This window comes from Rhineura floridana, chromosome 3, assembly GCF_030035675.1.
Source record: "Rhineura floridana isolate rRhiFlo1 chromosome 3, rRhiFlo1.hap2, whole genome shotgun sequence".
NCBI classification, from domain to species: domain Eukaryota; kingdom Metazoa; phylum Chordata; class Lepidosauria; order Squamata; family Rhineuridae; genus Rhineura; species Rhineura floridana.
The window spans coordinates 70,023,749-70,041,769 of record NC_084482.1 but is presented as its reverse complement, the minus strand read 5'-3'; the positions used below and the strand labels follow the sequence as shown (position 1 = coordinate 70,041,769).

Sequence of the window (18,021 nt, the reverse complement as noted above, 5' to 3'; positions counted from 1 at the left end):
GTAGCAGTATGGTTATCATTATTTAGATTTCCTAAGGGCATTTGTTTCTAAAATCCAACAATAAATTCTTGTGCAAAAACAAAAGATAACTCTTTGTCAATTTACATTTACATTTCTTTAATAACACATATTTAGTGTAGGAATGGTCTGCGCCCAGTGGACAAACACTACATAATGGACACAGAGGATGAAGAAGGGAGTAAGAAGAATGGAATAGAGAAAGATTAAAGGGTAGCAAACCACACAGAACAGGTACAAATGGAAATTACTGTTGAGAAGAAGGTTAAAGCAGGACTGGGGGACCAGTGGCCCTCTCAATGTTCCTGGACTACAACTCATCCCTTTAGCCATACAGGCTCAGGGCTGATGGGGGTTGGAGTCCAACAATATCTGAAGGGCCACGGGCTCCATATCCGCAGTTTAAAGGATGAAGTTAGCTCATTAGCAGGATGGTGTAGAGGGGGTGCTAGAGAATGAGGAAAGAGTGTGGCTGAGGGTGCTCAAGTAAATGTGAGAGATAAGGGAAAGGGTATGGACTCCTGTGAAGCAAGAAGATGGTGAGAAAAGAGACACAAAAAAGGAAACTATTTCTTAAAAGTGATTCAGTAATCAACGGGAACCAGCATAGAAGGGAATGTGATAGTTCTCAAATATGTATGTGCTGTTACAAGCATGTTAGGACCATTTGTCCTCCATGGGCCAGGAGGGTAGCCAAGAAAAAGAGGAAGAGGGAATGATTTAAGCTGAAAATTAATATATTTTAAACTAAAGATTCCCCTGCCTGCCAAGGTTAGAGAGGCATTGCTTTACCAGTGATGTGCTCTAGTAACCAAACTGAAGTATACATGAATTGATTCTTCTGTGTTTGTTATTGGATTGTGTATTAGGTACACCTAGGTATTTACATTAGATAGCCATGCATATTAGATTTCCACCAGCATACAATTAGGTAAGTGATAATGGATTGCAAGTCAGCTTGTGGTTACTTGAGCCAATAATCTCTTCATGTGGTTATACTCTCCAAGGTGAGCTTTTAAGATAACTTCAAATATGTTATTGTGTTTTTAAAAAGACACTGTCAGAGAACTTTCCTTGGGTGATCTTTTTCTCTAAGTATATTTGCTACAAACAGGTGACATCTACATAATTTCTGTTTGTATGATGGGGAAAAAAACCTGGTCAGAATTACAGTTGGCTATGTTATGTTGACTTTCCTTTTCTATGTCACCACCATCAGTTAGGGCCAACATTACAGGTCTTGAATTATATGTGTGGTATACATGTGATTTATATGTGTATAACTAGTGGGTTTCCCCACTAGATATATAAGCAGAGTACTCAGAAAGAGCCCCTGTGTTGGGATTTGCTTGTAGACTTCTCACTTCTTGAATTTTGAAAACATCTGCATATGCACTTCATTATAATTTGATGGTGTGTATGTATTCATTTCATACCTATTACCCCACAATCATTTTCACTAAGTACAGCTGACAATGTGGGGGCATGTGCTCACTTTAAGAATGTAAGAATTGCTCTGCAACAAGGGCCATCTGCTTCACCACTATGTATCCATCAGCAGCTCTCCAGGTGCATCCGGGTGCTCATATGATCAATATAGTCTTCCCCTGTTAGTTGGAGACCAAGTACAGACTTTAAGACAGGGACACCTTGTCAGATAAATGATTCTAGGTCTACAACAGGAGGGGCAATGACCCTCCTACTCAGTTAATTAGCCTGTGTAATTGAGACGGCAATCCTATGTCCACATTGCCTGAGAGTAAGTCCCAATGGGACTTAGTTCTGAGTAAACATACATAGGATTTCTCTTCCCTATTGAACCCAATGGCACTTACTTCTGACAGGCATATAAAGCAATCCTATATAATAGAGATAGGAAATGGTGTGCTCTTCAGATATTGTTAGGATACAGCTCTCTTCATTCCTGACCATTGGCATGATGGCTGTGGCTGATGGGAGTTGGAGCCCAGCTTCTAAAGGGCACCTCATTGGCTACCCCTGCCATACATGTCTATTCAGAAGAAAGTCCCATTGTCCAATGACTCCCAGGTGAGTAGGTATAGGATTGCAGTCTTAACCCTTCCACCAGGGCCAAGCAGCAGGTAGATTTATTTATTTATTTAAATGGTTTCTATAGTACCTCTTGTCCAAAACATTTCTAGCCAGTTTATGAACATTAAAAACACAAAGCAAAATGATAATACAAATCTAAAACCATGGATGCACTAATTACAAACAGAATAAAAAATAGACCACACATTTAAAATGCCCAGTTAAATTTTTTTTAAAGTCTTCACCTGGCACTGAAAGATAACAGCTGGTATAGTGGGGAGGAGAGCCTGGCTGGGAGTGCAGAGTCTGTTGAGTTCAAATCCCCGCTCGTGTCTTCTGGGTGTCAAGGGTCAGCTAAAGATCACCCCCACAGTGAGTGGCTCAGGGTTAAGTGCCCTGCCACCTGTGCAGCCGTGGGCAAGCTTCATAGTCCCAAGGAGCCCAGTTGCCCCCAGCTGGCAGTTGCAGACAAGGAAGGGGCTGGCTTGTGCAGCTGTGGTAAGCTGAGCAGGCCCTAGCCAGCTGGGGAGGACTAGCCTCAGAGGGAGGCAATGGTAAACCCCCTCTGAATACCGCTTACCATGAAATCGCTATTCATAGGGTCGCCATAAGTCGGGATTGACTTCAAGGCAGTCCATTGGAAGATAACAGAGCTGGTACCAGGTGAATCTCCCTCATGAAGGCATTCCACAATTGGGGTGCCCTTTCTGAAAAAGCCCTTTCTCTTGTGATGTAACCTCACCTCTGGAAGAAGTAAATGGAGTAGACACTGGCTGATGATCTCAGCAAGCAGGCAGGCTGGCTTAGGAAGAGACAATCCTTCAAGCACTTGGGTCCCAAGGTACTTTAAAGCGAAGCACCACCACTTTGAATTTGGCTCAGAAATGAATAGGCAGCTAGTGACGTTCTCTCAAAACTGACAAGTTGTGGCCTATAATGAACAGTGTGAGTCTAAAACTCTATTTACTGCATCCTGCACTGATATTTCCAAACCATTTTCAAAGGCAGCCCCATGTATAACTCATTGCAGTAATAGGCTGAGATCTGTAGGTACTGATTATCTGCACTGGGTTGGCAAGGGTTTTTTACTCCCATTACTTTAAGCAATCACAAATAAAATTGCAAATACACACAAACACAAAACCTTTCAGCCAGTGTTACTCATCTAAAAATACAAGCATTTGCCTGAAATCCTACACTTACCTGAGAATATGGCTCATTGAATTCAGACGGCTTACTTCTGAGTAGACATGCATAGCATTGCATTGCCTTTTATCAGATTTTTGTGCAGCTCTGCTGCTTGGTTTTAGAGTTTTGTGTTCAGATCTTTGTAGTAACTCAGATGGGCAAACATCATGGTTGCATGCCCCTCCATTGCCTCTTTTGTTTCTCAAAAGGGAACTACAAGTCTAAATCTTCATGCCAAAGCTGGCACATAATGAGGGAAGGTGAATGGAGAGAGGCAAAGGAGGAGCACAAGGTCATGGGGGTCATCCACACCTTCATAAATCATGGTCTGTGAAACCTTGAATAATTGTCCAAACATGGCCAATTCCACTTCAATAGAAAGCAATGATGAGGTATAGTGGAATGATTGTGAAAATTTGTGCAAGGTATTTTTGTCCCTCAGATAATTGTACAGAGTATATTGTACACATTATTGGGAATAGCAGGATCAGCGTGTAAGCAAAAGCAAAACAAAAGTAGGTGAAGAACGACTTGACAAACTACAATGCAGCCCAATCCTATGCATGTTTCCTTAGAAAGCAGTCCTACTGAATTCAATGGGGCTTCATTTGAAGTAAGTATGTATAGGATTGCACCATTGATTAGTCAGAAAATGGTGATTTTATCTGGGAGATTCTATTTGGAAACACATATGCTTCAGCACTTTCAAGAAAGTCAAATATATAAGGCGGATGGGCTGCAACATTATGCTTACTCTTAACTGCCTTAATTAATTTGATTAATAGACCTCCTTCTGAGGCATTCAAAGGAGCATTTTAGCATCATGACAAACCGATGAGATAGTTAGTTAAGATAGTGACTTGTTCAAGGACACCTAGCAAGCTTCACAGCTGACCAGAAATTTGAACCTGGGCTTCCCCCATTCAAGTCTAACACTCAACTTGCTATACCACCACAGGGGCCCTGTAAGCTGTCAGATGTAAGGCCAGCTAATGAGATTAGTAAAATGGGTGTATTCATTCAGTGTCCAAAAGCAAGAGAGGCCCTCTCTCACATTCTATCTCCAACCTTGAATTTGCCTTAAAATTTGGGGACACCATGGGTCTGTCCACATTGTATGTGGCCATTAGAGCTGTACTGGGGCTAGGCCATAAGTGGGTATGTTCCCTTTGTAGTAGGGTTGTCAGGTCTCTGGTTTTCTGCCGGAGTCTCCGGCAAAAGTGGGCCGTCTCCGGCCTCCGGCCATATTTGGTGTGAAGAGGCTGATCTCCAGCTTTTGGACCTCCCCCTCAGGCACGCATGCGTGATTGACACGCATGGCTGCTGGGTGGGAGGAGCGGCCGCGATGGGCGTTTCTGGCTGCGGTTTGCATCGCGGCCGATAGAGCAGTTTGGAATCTCGTTTGGAAGCAGAAGGCTGCTGGGTGGCCAGGAGCAGGTTGGACTGCGGCTGATTGCAGAGAGAGGCCTGAGAGAGAGAGAGAGAGGCCTGAGAGAGAGAGGCCTCAGAGAGAGAGAGAGGCCAGAGAGAGTGAGAGAGAGAGAGGCCAGAGAGAGAGAGAGAGGCCTGAGAGGCCAGAGAGAGAGAGAGAGTGAGGCCCCAGAGAGAGAGAGAGGCCAGAGAGAGAGAGAGAGAGAGAGGCCTGAGAGATGGGGCTCAGCAGTCTCTGGCCATCACCACACCTTGGGGGAGGAAATTCCATCACACACACACACACTCTCACACCCCGGGGTCCCCCTCTTCCTTTTCTGATTGTGGAAAGCTGGTGGTTCCATGTCTGCCACTGCTCCTTGGATTGTTGAAAACCAAATGTTTAAATAAGCAAAATGTATAGCAGGATGAGGTTGCCATGTGATTTTTCCAGCTGGGTTTGTGTGTGTATGGAACTTCAGCAGGTGAACAGGCCCATCCCCTCATCTCTGTGACAATGAAAGTTCTACGTCTTGAATTTCTGGCTGCCACCCAAAGAAAGCTGGCAGCCCAGGGAACAGGTGGGTGCAGAGTGGGTCTTAAAATAAAGAAAGAATCTTGCAGACGGAAGGCAGGGAAAACCAGGCCAGGTTCCCCAGGAACAATGTCTGTTTCCTAATCCCTGTCCCTGATAAATCACAGTTTCCATTTTAAGCATCACTTGTGTTGGAATTGTGGAAATGCAACTCGATTTGGGTGTTTCCACGTCTGGAGGGAGACAGAGAGGAGACCTCCAGGTTGCTAGGCTGTGCCTTTCCTTTGGTCATATGCTCATCTTCCTTCCTGAAAACTGATACCTCTTAGGAATGCCGACCACACCTTCCAACTCTCTCCTTCCTGCTTCTTCTCTGTCTCTTGAAGAGATGTCTTTGCTTTGTCTCTCTCACCTGCAGCATGAGGGCAAAGGCCTTGTTAGGTCCATGAACCTCCAATGCAGGTAGTTTACTAGAACTAGAATCCCTTTCCTATCTATTGTGTATTTCCTTCAATGAAGCAAGCTGTTCCTTATTTTACTAAGTCTGAATCCTCAGTTATTGCTGCAGCGTAAAAGTCTGCTACTTCACAGGGAAAGTCTCTCTCTCTCTCACACACACACATACACACACACACACATCAGCACTGGGTCTGCTCTTGATCCCAAACCTAACTCTGCTAACAAGTTTCTAGTCTTTTTTCAGCATTGAGTTCCCTCCACTCAAGACTCTGAAAGTTAAACCTCTCAGTGTGCGTGCAAAGCCCCCCGCAGCAGAGTAGGAAGCCTCTTTTTGTCTGTCAAGAGCCATTGACCACCAGCAGCCAAATCAACCTGAGGCCCCAGCTGGCTTTGTCTGTGGGTCAGTGGCCTGAGGAGAAGATGCCTTGGGTCAGCTGCCAGCCTGCCCAATGTGCACTTTCAAAATTCTCCTCAAGCAGAGACTGCCCAGTGCTGAACACCCTCCCGCCTGAGAAGAGCCTGTGGAGCAGGTGATATTGGGGGACCTGCAGGCCAGAGCCCGTCCCCCCCTTTTAAATCAAGGGAAGATGGCCGTAACTCAGTGGCAGAGAACATGGACAGTCGCTGCCAGTCGCTGTAGACAGTGCTGATGCTGAACCAGATGGACCAATGGCCTAACTCAGTATAAAGCAGCTCCCTGTTTAAATCACCCTTCATTCAGAACCATAAGGACTAGAATCTTACTTTATTTTTAGGGAAACTGTTGCGCATGCAGAAGGGCCCAGGTTCAGTCCTCAGCGGCATCTCCAGGTAGGGCTGAGAGACACCCCTGCCTGAAGCCCTGAGAGCCGCTGCCAGTGCAGACAGCACTGGGCTAGAGAGCACCCATGGGTCTGCATCCAACATTCCTGGGTAAATGAAGCGGATCCTCGCATCTGGTCCAATCCTGCCTCAGGCCAGGGCTCGGAGTCTTAGTTTGCCTTGGCCACCTTGCTTCATCTGCCCGTGCTGGGAGCTGCACAGCAGGAGTTGGGCCCATCTGTTCTCCTGGTACCTTTCAGTAGTTTTCAGGTTCCCTTAAGGACATAAGAACATCTAGTTCCTCACCCCAACCGTAATAGGAAGCCTGCAAGCAGGACCCTTCTGGGAGGAAGGGCGGGATATCAGTTTAATAGATAAATAAAATAAATAAGCGCAACTGGCCTTCAGAGGCATATTGCCTCCAAATGTTAATGCAGCTTCAAATAGCATTTGCCTTTTTTGCAGCCACATCACACTGTTGGCTCATATTCAGTTTGTGATCAACAACAATCCCAAGATCCTTCTTGCATGTAGTATTGCTGAGCCAAGTATCCCCCATCTTAATAACTGCATTTGGTTTCTTTTTCCTAGGTGTAGAACTTTACACTTATCCCTGTTAAATTTCATTCTGCTGTTTTTAGCCCAATGCTCCAGCCTATTAAGATCCCTTTGAATTTTGTTTCTGTCTTCCAGAGAATTAGGTATTCCTCCCAATTTTGCATCATCTACAAGTTTGATAAGCATTCCCTGCCCCTCCTCATCCAAGTCATTAATAAAAATGTTAAAGAGCACTGGGTCCAAGACCAAGCCCTATAGTAGCCCGCTAGTTACCCCCCCCCAGGTTGAGAAGAAACCATTGATTAGCACTCTGAATATGATTGTGTAGCCAACTGTGGATCCACCCAATAGCTGTTCCATCCAGTCCACATTCAACTAGCTTGCTAATCAGAATATCATGTGGCATTTTGTCAAAAGCTTTGCTAAAGTTGAAATATATTGTGTCCACAGCATTCCCACAGTCTATCAGGGAGGTTTGTTGTTGTTGTTATGTGCCTTCAAGTCGATTATAACTTATAGCGACCCTATGAATCAGTGACCTCCAAGAGCATCTGTCATGAACCACCCTGTTCACATCTTGTAAGTTCAGGTCTGTGGCTTCCTTTATGGAATCAATCCATCTCTTGTTTGGCCTTCCTCTTTTTCTATTCCCTTCTGTTTTTCGCAGCATTATTGTCTTTTCTAGTGAATCATGTCTTCTCATGATGTGTCCAAAGTATGTTAACCTCAGTTTCATCATTTTAGCTTCTAGTGATAGTTCTGGTTTAATTTGTTCTGACACCCAATTATTTGTCTGTTTTGCCTAGAATGCCTTCCCTTGTACTTAACATGGCTGCAACCATATCTACTCAGAAGTAAGTCCTATTGAGTTCTATGGGGCTTAGTTCCTTAATAAGCATGTTTACAGTTGCTGCCTTCAGGGGCATCTATCTGTGCTCCCATCTAACGTCTCTGCAACACTAAGCTCCTTTCTTCCAATAATTGCCTGGCCTGAGGGCACGTAAACCCTTCTTGCCAGAAGCAAGTAAGCTAGATTAAATGTTCCCTAAAGGCGTTGAACTGTGACCTGGCACACCAGGGTTCGAATCCCCACACAGCCATGAAGCTCCCTGGATGACCTTGGGCCAGTCACTGCCTCTCAGACTCAGAGGAAGGCAATAGTAAACCACCTCTGTCTGAGTACTGCTTACCATGAAGACCCTATCTGGGATCAACTTGAAGGCAGTCCATTTCCATTTTGCATCACCCTAAGCCTGTGAGAAAGAATGACCTTGTCACTTCAGATGGATCTAGGAACACCCTATTTTAGGTAAGATTTCTATTTTAATCTCCAGAGAATTTTTTTTGAATGGTATGCTCCAAGCAACTGTGGTTGATACAATGTATCATGTTTAATGATATCACTAGGGCCCGCCCCCTGATGTCACTAGGGCCCGCCCCCTGATGTCACTAGGGCCCACCCCCATTTTCCCAGGTTTTTGGATGGTTCCGACCTGGCAACCCTACTTTGTAGTAATTGTTTGTATGACATTTATAACTTTCTGTTATTATAGCAAGCAAAATCCTGCTATAAGTGGACATACAGTGGTAAGCAAAACAATATGTGGGATCATGGTTGTGTTGGCACTCATAGGTATGAAACCTCAATACTACCTTACATATATTCTTGTTTTTCATCATTTTTAGTGTAGGAAAGTTGACCAGATAGACATTTGCAACCATGGAGCTTGCAGGCTCTACCTTGACCGCAACCTATGCCCATCCAAGACCAACGCCCTCAAATTTTCTGCCAGCCATCAGCACCATGGCATCAAGCTACAGGAACAGATTCCCTCACTATGCCCTGACCCACAGCTTGAGCCTTCCTTGGAGACCCAGTGCTTATTACAAAGTTGCTGCCATCCATCCAACTTTGGCACCCTTCTCCAAGAGTTCTCAGGGGCTCACTCCAAGCAACATGCTGCCCTATGTTTCCAACAGAACAGCACTCTTTACTAGGTACACTCCTAATGACTGGTATAGATCTAATCTGACAAACTACAAGGAATCTGAGATGTCACGGCACAACGCCGAGACATTGAGAGTGGACACTTCCAGGATGATTCAAGACAAGGATCAGCAGACTAGGAAAACCCAAACAGAATCAACAAAAGATCTGGGAGAACGAGTCAATGACATAGTATTTTGGAAATCTGAGCTCAACCATGAAATAGATGGAATGATTGGGGAGACAAATGCTCTTACAGATATGAAGAAACGTCTCGAAAGAGCCCTGGCAGAAACAGAAGGGCCACTCCAGGTAAACAGGCCATGTCTATTGATATGTAATAATATATATTTATTTATTATATTTATTAGTTGCTTTTTTCACAAAACAGACCCAAAACAATGGATAATACCTGTTGCGCTTCAGCCTACTAGGTGTCAGTATACAGCCATGCAAATTTCTCCTTTGGGCTCATCTGAGCCCATTTGAGGTTGCTTGGTAACAATCCAGAATGTCAATATATGGTCTCTCTCCTAGCAAATGAGCATACCAGAGCTGTATTTGGCTTAAGAAACCTGCCTTTTCAAACACCAGTACTACTGGTGCAGCTATGGCTGGACCTTGGGCCCAAAGTTCAGGCCCTGTTGCCCAGGTCCCCTATAATAATCACCAAAAGACCAAAAGATACCGGGGACAGCAAATGGGCTGACATGAAATAAGATGCACACCAGAGCTGCATTTGACTTAAGAATTACTTCCCCCTCCCAAATACCAGCACTGTAATATGTTCCCATGTTAACTTTAGCAGTAATCCATTTCACCTCATTCATGTTCTCACGCACAGTCATCTCATAGATGCAAAATCAATCAGAAAGTAATGCCTGCTCCATATTCTCTCTGAGTCAGGGAGTATATGTGACCACTACAACTTGTCATTAGAAGAATTTCCCCCCACAACCATGAAGGCTAGACATGTGCTGTTAATGAAAGGGAAGGTTCTCAGGAACCCAGGCCTTACATAATATTCCAGACTTGTGGCTCGGTAATACATTTATTGAAGTGCCTTCAAGTTGATTACGACGTATGGCGACCATAAGAATCAGCGACCTCCAATAGCATCTGTTGTAAACCACCCTGCTCAGATCTTGTAAGTTCAGGTCTGTGGCTTCCTTTATGGAATCAATCCATCTCTTGTTTGGCCTTCCTCTTTTTCTACTCCCTTCTGTTTTTCCCAGCATTATTGTCTTTTCTAGTGAATCATGTCTTCTCATTATGTGTCCAAAATATGATAACCTCAGTTTCGTCATTTTAGCTTCTAGTGATAGTTCTGGTTTAATTTGTTCTAATACCCAATTATTTGTCTTTTTCATGGCCCATGGTATCTGCAAAGCTCTCCTCCAATACCACATTTCAAATGAGTTGATTTTTCTTTTATCCACTTTTTCATTGTCCAGCTTTCACATCCATACATAGAGATCGGGAATACCATGGTCTTAATGATCCTGAGTTTAGTGTTCAGTGATACATCTTTGCATTTGAGGACCTTTTCTAGTTCTCTCATAGCTGCCCTCCCCAGTCCTAGCCGCCTTCTGATTTCTTGACTATTATCTCCATTTTGGTTAATGACTGTGCCAAGGTATTGATAATCCTTGACAAGTTCAATGACTTCATTATCAACTTTAAAGTGACAGAAATCTTCTGTTGTCATTACTTTAGTCTTCTTGACGTTCAGCTGTAGTCCTGCTTTTGTGCTTTCCTCTTTAACTTTCATCAGCATTTGTTTCAAATCATTACTGGTTTCTGCTAGTAGTATGGTATCATCTGCATATCTTAAATTATTGTTTAGTTTTCCATATTTTATCCATTGTTTAGTTTTCCATATTTGTTGAAAAAATGTTTGTCAAAATTTGGACAGATTCAGTCTCAGTAACTTGTATCAGCTCTATTGGTAATACATACACATCTCTATTACAAGTTGTCTATGCCAAAGAGGCTATCTTGTACATGAGAAATAAAAATAGCCCCCCCCCGCTGTTTTCTTTAACCTATTATGTGCCCAGGTGAGAAGAACTATATAATGACATAAAATGTAACACTATTCTTCATTCCCTCCTTCTCTGCATGAATACATGTATGTATATGTATGTATAATTATTCATATAGCTTCCCATTGTTCAGACACAAATAGCACATTAGAATAAGTATCCATTTTAATATGGAAAGTACTTTTTGTCATGGAATATTTTCAGTAGTTCCATAATATACCACTTTAAATTAAAAGAAAGAAGAAAGATCACTTTCACATTTTTTTCCTGTAAATAGGTAGCCCAGGAATGCTTGCTTCACCGAGAGAAGAGGATGGGCATTGATCTTGTTCATGATGATGTTGAAAAACAACTAATGACAGTGAGTTCATGTTATACCCTAAACAGGAAAAGTTGTAGTTGCTAACTATAGACTTGGCTAGTGGTACATTGTATAGTAGGTTTGAGCATATATTCAGGTATAATATTAAGGATGGGGAATCTTTGGTCTTCCAGATGTCATTGGACTCCAACTCCCATCAGCCTCAACCAGCATGGTCAGTGGTCACAGACGAGGGGAGTTGTTGTCCAGCAACAACTGGAGAACTACAGGTTCCTCATCCCTGGTTTATACCCTGACCTTCAACTGAGATGGGTTCTCAAGGAGACTAAAAACTGAAGTGTTCTACATGGTGTTCCCCTCATCTCTTTCTCCAGCTGTAAATAATGGTGTGGTGGGGTAAGGGGGGCAGGGAAGCATTTTGCTATATTTCACATAAATGCTTGTCTTCAGGGTTGTGAACAAATACAAAGGGGGAAAAGGTATGTCAAGAATATCCACAACAGCCCTTTGTTGGCTATACAGAGATACCTTCAAATCGACAATGGCTGAAAGTCGAGGGGGAGGGGAATTATGAGAAATTAGTAAGTAAATAAATACTTCCAACATCCAAAACAATAAATAAATGTAAAGCCTGTGTATTCCTATGATGCTACATATTGATATGTTTTGACTAGAGAGAAAACTAGTTGATCTGGAAATGGAGGACAGTACAAATCATTCCTGGACAAAAAAACTCATGATATGTTGTGGCCAGAGTACTGACTGCCCTCTCCACTATCTGAATCAGCTCAGCAGCTACCTGTCTCCTGACTTTTTCCTGTTCTTCCAGTAGTTTCTGGACAGTATTCAGGAATCTTGCTGGAGCTATAGGGGGCAGGAAGTTTCCTAAGAACAATTTTGTATTTCTCAATGCTACGTTAGATGTGCCTCCTGGTCTTGCCTTGCTTTGTACATCCTGCCTCTTAGTCCTACAATATGTGTGCTTCCTTCTCTCCAGTGTTTATTTCTTCATCAGCCTAGCTCCACCACCATTAGCGCCCCTTGCCACATGAACTGCCGGTTATGGCTATAAATCCTTGTGCTTCTCCCAGTCCCGGCCTTTCCTCCTCACGTATGAAGGCTGTGACTTCTTTTCCCTGTGATGTCTTATAAAAAATTGCCTTATAATTAGTGATCTCCACAAAGCATACACAGTACTGGTCTTGCTGAATATTATTGAGCTCGTGTTCTGGATCGGGAACTTCTCAATGTAGCTGAGTTGTGGCGTGCTCTGCTGCTTCAAGAGATTTTTCAGATCTTCTGCATGGAGTTTCCTTCATTACAACATTTACTGGTTCTGCATGGTATTTCCTACATCCCAAAATAAACATAAAGCCCAAAGTGTCAGAACTAATAATGAGGATGTGTGCACAAGCCTCAATTTATAAATGAAAAACACTCAAACAGTAATAAGTACAAAAATTCAAAACACAGATAATTTTGCAGCAGTTGGACAGATTAACTATCCTACTGCAATTATCTGTACTGATTTGATTGAATCCACCAGACATGTTTATATTGTTATTCTATGTAATAGTATTAATTAATAGGTAAACATATTTTAATAAACAATTTGCCCATTACATTTTCCAGGGAGTATAGCAGAATATAATCTGCTTTAAAATGAAACGGAGGCATTGAGGGATTGATGGCTGCCATTTGATATATTCCTTGCACTTATATCCGTTGTTTGAGAAAGCACAAAATGAGTTTGCAATCTTGGAGAGCTCATTGCTGATATACTTTGGAGTTCTGTTTCACTTATCATCCATTTGTTTTGTATTTACATATTGTTTTGTTCACAGTTATCTGTGTTTTGCATTTTTGTACTTATTACTGTTTGAGGTTTAAAATGGATCACAATTGTTCTCCTTACTTGACACAGCCCCTTCCCATCAGCTTTAGACATGCATTTACTGCATTACGCTTTTTTACTCTGCCTAATGCTGATAGAGAAGGTCGGATATCTGGTATCCCAAAGGACCAAAGAAAATGTATTTGCGGCCCTAACGGGGAAGAGGATCTGCCACACATATTGTTTTACTGTTCAATTTATCAGAACCTTAGAACTAAGTTCTTAAAGATGTGGTTAGACAACAATGGGCTGTTTACCAAAGCTGATAATATATTTTTATTAATGTCCGACTTAAATCCAGAGGTAACTCATAGAGTATCCCTGTTTGCGATAGCAGCCCAGAAATTACGAGCTAAATTTATCTCAGAACGTTATGTGAAATAGAAGCTCTCTAGAATAATAGAAGTTGTTGTTCTATTATATTTTAAAATTTATTAGTATTTGTTTTAAATTGTATAATTAAATTTTGCTGTATATTATTTATTTATTTTGTGAGGGCCTAAGGCCCTGCAATTTGTAATAAAAGAAAGAAAAGATTTATAAATTGTGGCTTGCACACACATCCTCGTCATTGGTTCCGGAATTTTTGCTTTGTGTTTATTTTGTAACATTGGGAACCTCTCCTTTGTTTTTTGATTTCCCACATCACAACATTTACTGGTGAACTGGGCATTGCAAAGTACTTTTTCACAACGTCATTTTAAATTTCTGGTTCAATTCCCATGATAATCAGTGGAAAGTTTCTCACTGACGTCAAAAAGAGTTGCAACCAGCCCATTCCAATGTCCATGTCCAAGCCATCAATGTTTCTGCCACTCTTTCTAGAGCATAAATCTTGTTCCCTGTGCAGTAGCAATGTGCTGGCCAAGTCCTACTGTCATTTGTTCCAAGGTGCTATTAGCTCCTGATGGCAAGTGACCTACAGCACAGCTAGATGCCAGAAGCTATCTGGAGAATACTTTTGTTCAAAGGAAATAAGGAATTTCCAACAGAGAGCACCACATTGGAAAAATCCAGTCCTTGAGAGCTGGGTGTCCCTTAATTTGCTAGAGCCAAGGCATGTGGATTCCTGAATGCCCTGGGGGAGTTCCCAGTAGATAGAGCAGGTGACCCTGTTGAAGCCCTTGTCACGCTGTGGAACAGTGAGGCACGTCGGGCTCTTGACACGGTTGCCCCTGAGCACCCTCTCCAGCATTATGGAGCCCAGTCTGCACCTTGATACATCAGTGAGCTAAGGGGAATGAAACAGGCTGGGCGATGGCTAGAGCACAAATGGTGAAAGATGTGCTGTGAAGCTGATCGGTCACGAGTAAAACATCATAACCATGCCTACTGTGCGGCGGTGAGGGCAGCAAAGAAGGCCCACTTCTCTGCCTCCATCGCATCCTCAACTAGCCGTCTGGTGGAGCTTTTCCGTATTGTCAGGAGTTTGTTGACATCAACTCCAAGCAATGGAGTTTTAGACCCTTTGGAGGCCCACTGTGAATTGTTTGCAAGGCACTTTGAGGGTAAAGTTGTTCGCCTCCGTAGCAGTCTTGATGCCCCCTCTACATCTATTGTAGTCCCCAATGAGGTGTCCAGTGCAACGTCTCCTGCAACTTCTTGGGAACGGTTTCAGTTGATGTGGCCTGATGACATAGACAAGGTGCTTGCAATGATGTGGCCAGCAACATGTCCTCTCAACCCTTGCCCTTCTTGGCTTATTAAAGCTTGCCGAGGGGGTTTCACCGAGTGGATCCAGGGTGTGGTCAAAGCATCATTGCAGGAGGGAGTGGTTCCAGGCACCTTGAAAGAGGCGGTGATCTGACCACTCCTGAAAAAGCCCACCCTGGACCCATTGGTTTGTGACAACTACAGACCGGTTGCAAATACCGCCTTCTTAGGGAAAGTGATTGAGAGGGTTGTGGTGCAGCAATTGCAAGTACTCTTGGATGAAACAGATTATCTTGACCCATCCCAGTCTCGGTTCAGGCCTGGTTATGGGACTGAATCGGCCTTGGTTGCCCTGATGGATGACCTTTATCGGGAGAAGGACAGGGGGAGTGCGACCCTGTTATTCTTACTTGATCTCTCAGTGGCTTTTCATACCATTGACCATGGTATCCTTCTGGGCCTACCTGGTGTTTTACAGTGGTTCCGATCCTATCTCCACGGTCGCTATCAGAGAATAGCATTGGGTGACTGTCTTTTGGCCCCCTGGCAGTTGTGCTGTGGGGTGCTGCAGGGTACCATCTTGTCCCCAGAGCTGTTTAACATCTATATGAAGCCCTTGGGAGCAGTCATCAGGAGCTTTGGGGTGAGGTGTCAGCAGTATGTTGACGATCCCAGCTCTATTTCTCCATAACATCTGAATTGGGAGAGGCCGTGCAAGCCCTGGACCGCTGCCTGGACTCGGTGGTGGGCTGGATGAGGGCCAGTAAACTGAGTCTGAATCCTAGTGCCTTTTAACAGGACAGCTGTGGCCGTTTCTGGACTGGGATAGCCTGACCACTGTTGTCCACGCACTGGTAACCTCTAGGCTGGATTACTGTAATGCGCTCTATGTGGGGCTGCCCTTGAGGTTGGTCCAGAAGCTGCAGCTGGTGCAAAATGCAGCAGTGAGACTGCTCACTGGGGCAGGGTATCACCAACATGTCACCCCACTGCTGAAAGAATTGCACTGGCTGCTCATTTGCTACCGGGCCAAGTTCAGCTCGGGACCAGGATACCTGAAAGACCATCTTACCCCTTATATACCCAGTCGATCACTGCGCTCTGCAGGTGAGGGCCTCCTGCAGATACCATCTTATCAGGAGGTTTGTTCTGCACAATATAGGAAACGGACCGTTAGTGTGGCAGCACCTACCCTGTGGAATTCCCTCCCCTTGAATATTAGGCAGGCGCCATCTCTGCTATCTTTTCAGCACCTTTTGAAGACTTTCCTCTTTCAACAAGCCTTTTAAGTTGGGACCTATCCCAGTCTGTGTCTGTGTTAGAATTGCTTTTAATATGTTTTCTTTAATAATGTTTTTAACCCTTTTTTTAAAAGATGTTTTTAAAGCTTTTTTAAAAAATGTTTTAAATGTTGTTTTATTTTAATGTATTTTAAGGTCTTTTTATGATGTTTTAAAGTGTTTTTAGCATTTCTGTTTGCCGCCCTGGGCTCCTGCTGGGAGGAAAGGCGGGATATAAATCAAATAATAAATAATAAATAAAAAAAATAAATGTGGGTATCAGAAGAACTTCAGGCATTAAAAGTCTTTCTAGAAGCTAAAATGGAAATGGACTGTCTTCAAGTCGAAAGCTGAACAAAATCTACTTTGGTTTGGTGATGATATGTGATTGACAAGGGTATAGGAAAGGAAGGAGTATGTATGCAAGGTTTTCCACCCTGGCCTGTACAAACCAGCACTGCTCAGCATTGATCTATAAGCTAAATTTGCTTAACAAACCCTGGCCTGCTAAAAGTTTTGATTTCTTTGCACAAACAAGAAATCAGCTATGATAAATGAATTCAAAATGAAGAAAAGTTTTCACCATTTCTGGGTTTGGGACCAAGCCTTCTTTGCTCACTGTATGAAGGAAGATCTCCAGTCCTTAAGTCCTTAATTTTTGTAAACAGCCCAGAGAGCTTTGGCTATGGGGTGGTATATAAATGTAATAAATAAATAAGATCAAAACTATGTTAAAGTGGCTTTTAGAAACACGTTTGATGTCTGTGTAGTGGTTTAAGGTGGTCCTGTATTGCCAGTCTGCAGACTGGGTCTCTTGAGGAAGGGAATTCCAAAACATGAATCCCTGCTGTGCCCACCTACCAGGAAGAGTGGAATTTTACTCAGGCCTTTCCAAAACATCTTAAAAGAGTAGACACTGCTATTATACTAGAGCAGGGATAGCCAATGTGGTGCCCTCCAGATGTTGGACTCCCAATTCCCATCTGCCTTAGCCAGCCTGGCCAGCAGTCAGTAATGATCACACAGTTTTGTACCTGAAGGGCAACACATTGGCTACTCCTGCATTGCAGGGATGGAGAGCTACTTGCCAGTTTGAATTGCATTTTTGTTACAATACTTGAGGAGGCCAACATAGGGGTGGCTTTTAAATTATAAGTCACGTTGCCTTCATTAATCAAGGGAAATGTTGACAGGATTTTTGTTTTTGTAACTTGACCAGGAGGTTGATGTCATCCACTCATGCCAAGAGAGAATGAGAAGACACCTGGATAAGGCAATGGCTCAACTTGCGTAAGGAAATATTTAATGTCCACTTTCCTCAAAAATGGTTTAAAAACAAATTTTGATATGAATACCTCATCAGTTTTCCCTATAGTGGAACTCGAAGGGGATAAATGTCTCTAATATCTTTGTTGGCCTTCTTGTTCAGCAAAACGAGAAAGAAACCAAATGTCTAGGAGAGTTACAAAAATGCCTTCTAAACATGCTTAGTAAAAGGCAAACATACAAGGTAAAAGAGGACTCCTGAAGTTAGCCTTTTACCTATGGAGCAATTCTATATGGGGGAGCAGCTTGCCAAATCCAATATGTGTGCCACACGGATAGCGAACTAAGGAAATGCACTTGCTTTATGCTAACCCATAGTTTAGTATGATGAAAATAAGCTAGAGTGAACTTTGGGCTTGCACACTCTCCCTCCTTCTATGGCACAGCTACAAGGAGGAGTTTGGAAACTTATTAACAGCAGTTTGCCATGCCATCTGAACTCAACAAACTAACTGTTGTTAATGGAAACAACCTAACTTCAAATCATGGTTTA

At 43.1% G+C, this 18,021-nt stretch overlaps 1 protein-coding gene across 2 annotated transcripts in view; it reads left to right on the top strand.

The window, feature by feature from the left end:
• TEKT3 (tektin 3) overlaps positions 1-18,021 on the top strand; it is a 29,574-nt gene that overhangs the window by 1,331 nt on the left and 10,222 nt on the right. Inside the window, exons 2-5 of one of the 2 annotated variants that reach the window (XM_061621842.1) lie at positions 7,828-7,875; positions 8,708-9,320; positions 11,331-11,414; positions 17,422-17,492. In XM_061621842.1, the coding sequence (XP_061477826.1) occupies positions 8,742-9,320; positions 11,331-11,414; positions 17,422-17,492 (734 nt within the window). In that variant the 5' untranslated portion in view covers positions 7,828-7,875; positions 8,708-8,741. The remainder of the gene's footprint in view (positions 1-7,827; positions 7,876-8,707; positions 9,321-11,330; positions 11,415-17,421; positions 17,493-18,021) is intronic. The other variant, XM_061621841.1, reaches the window with a different exon arrangement.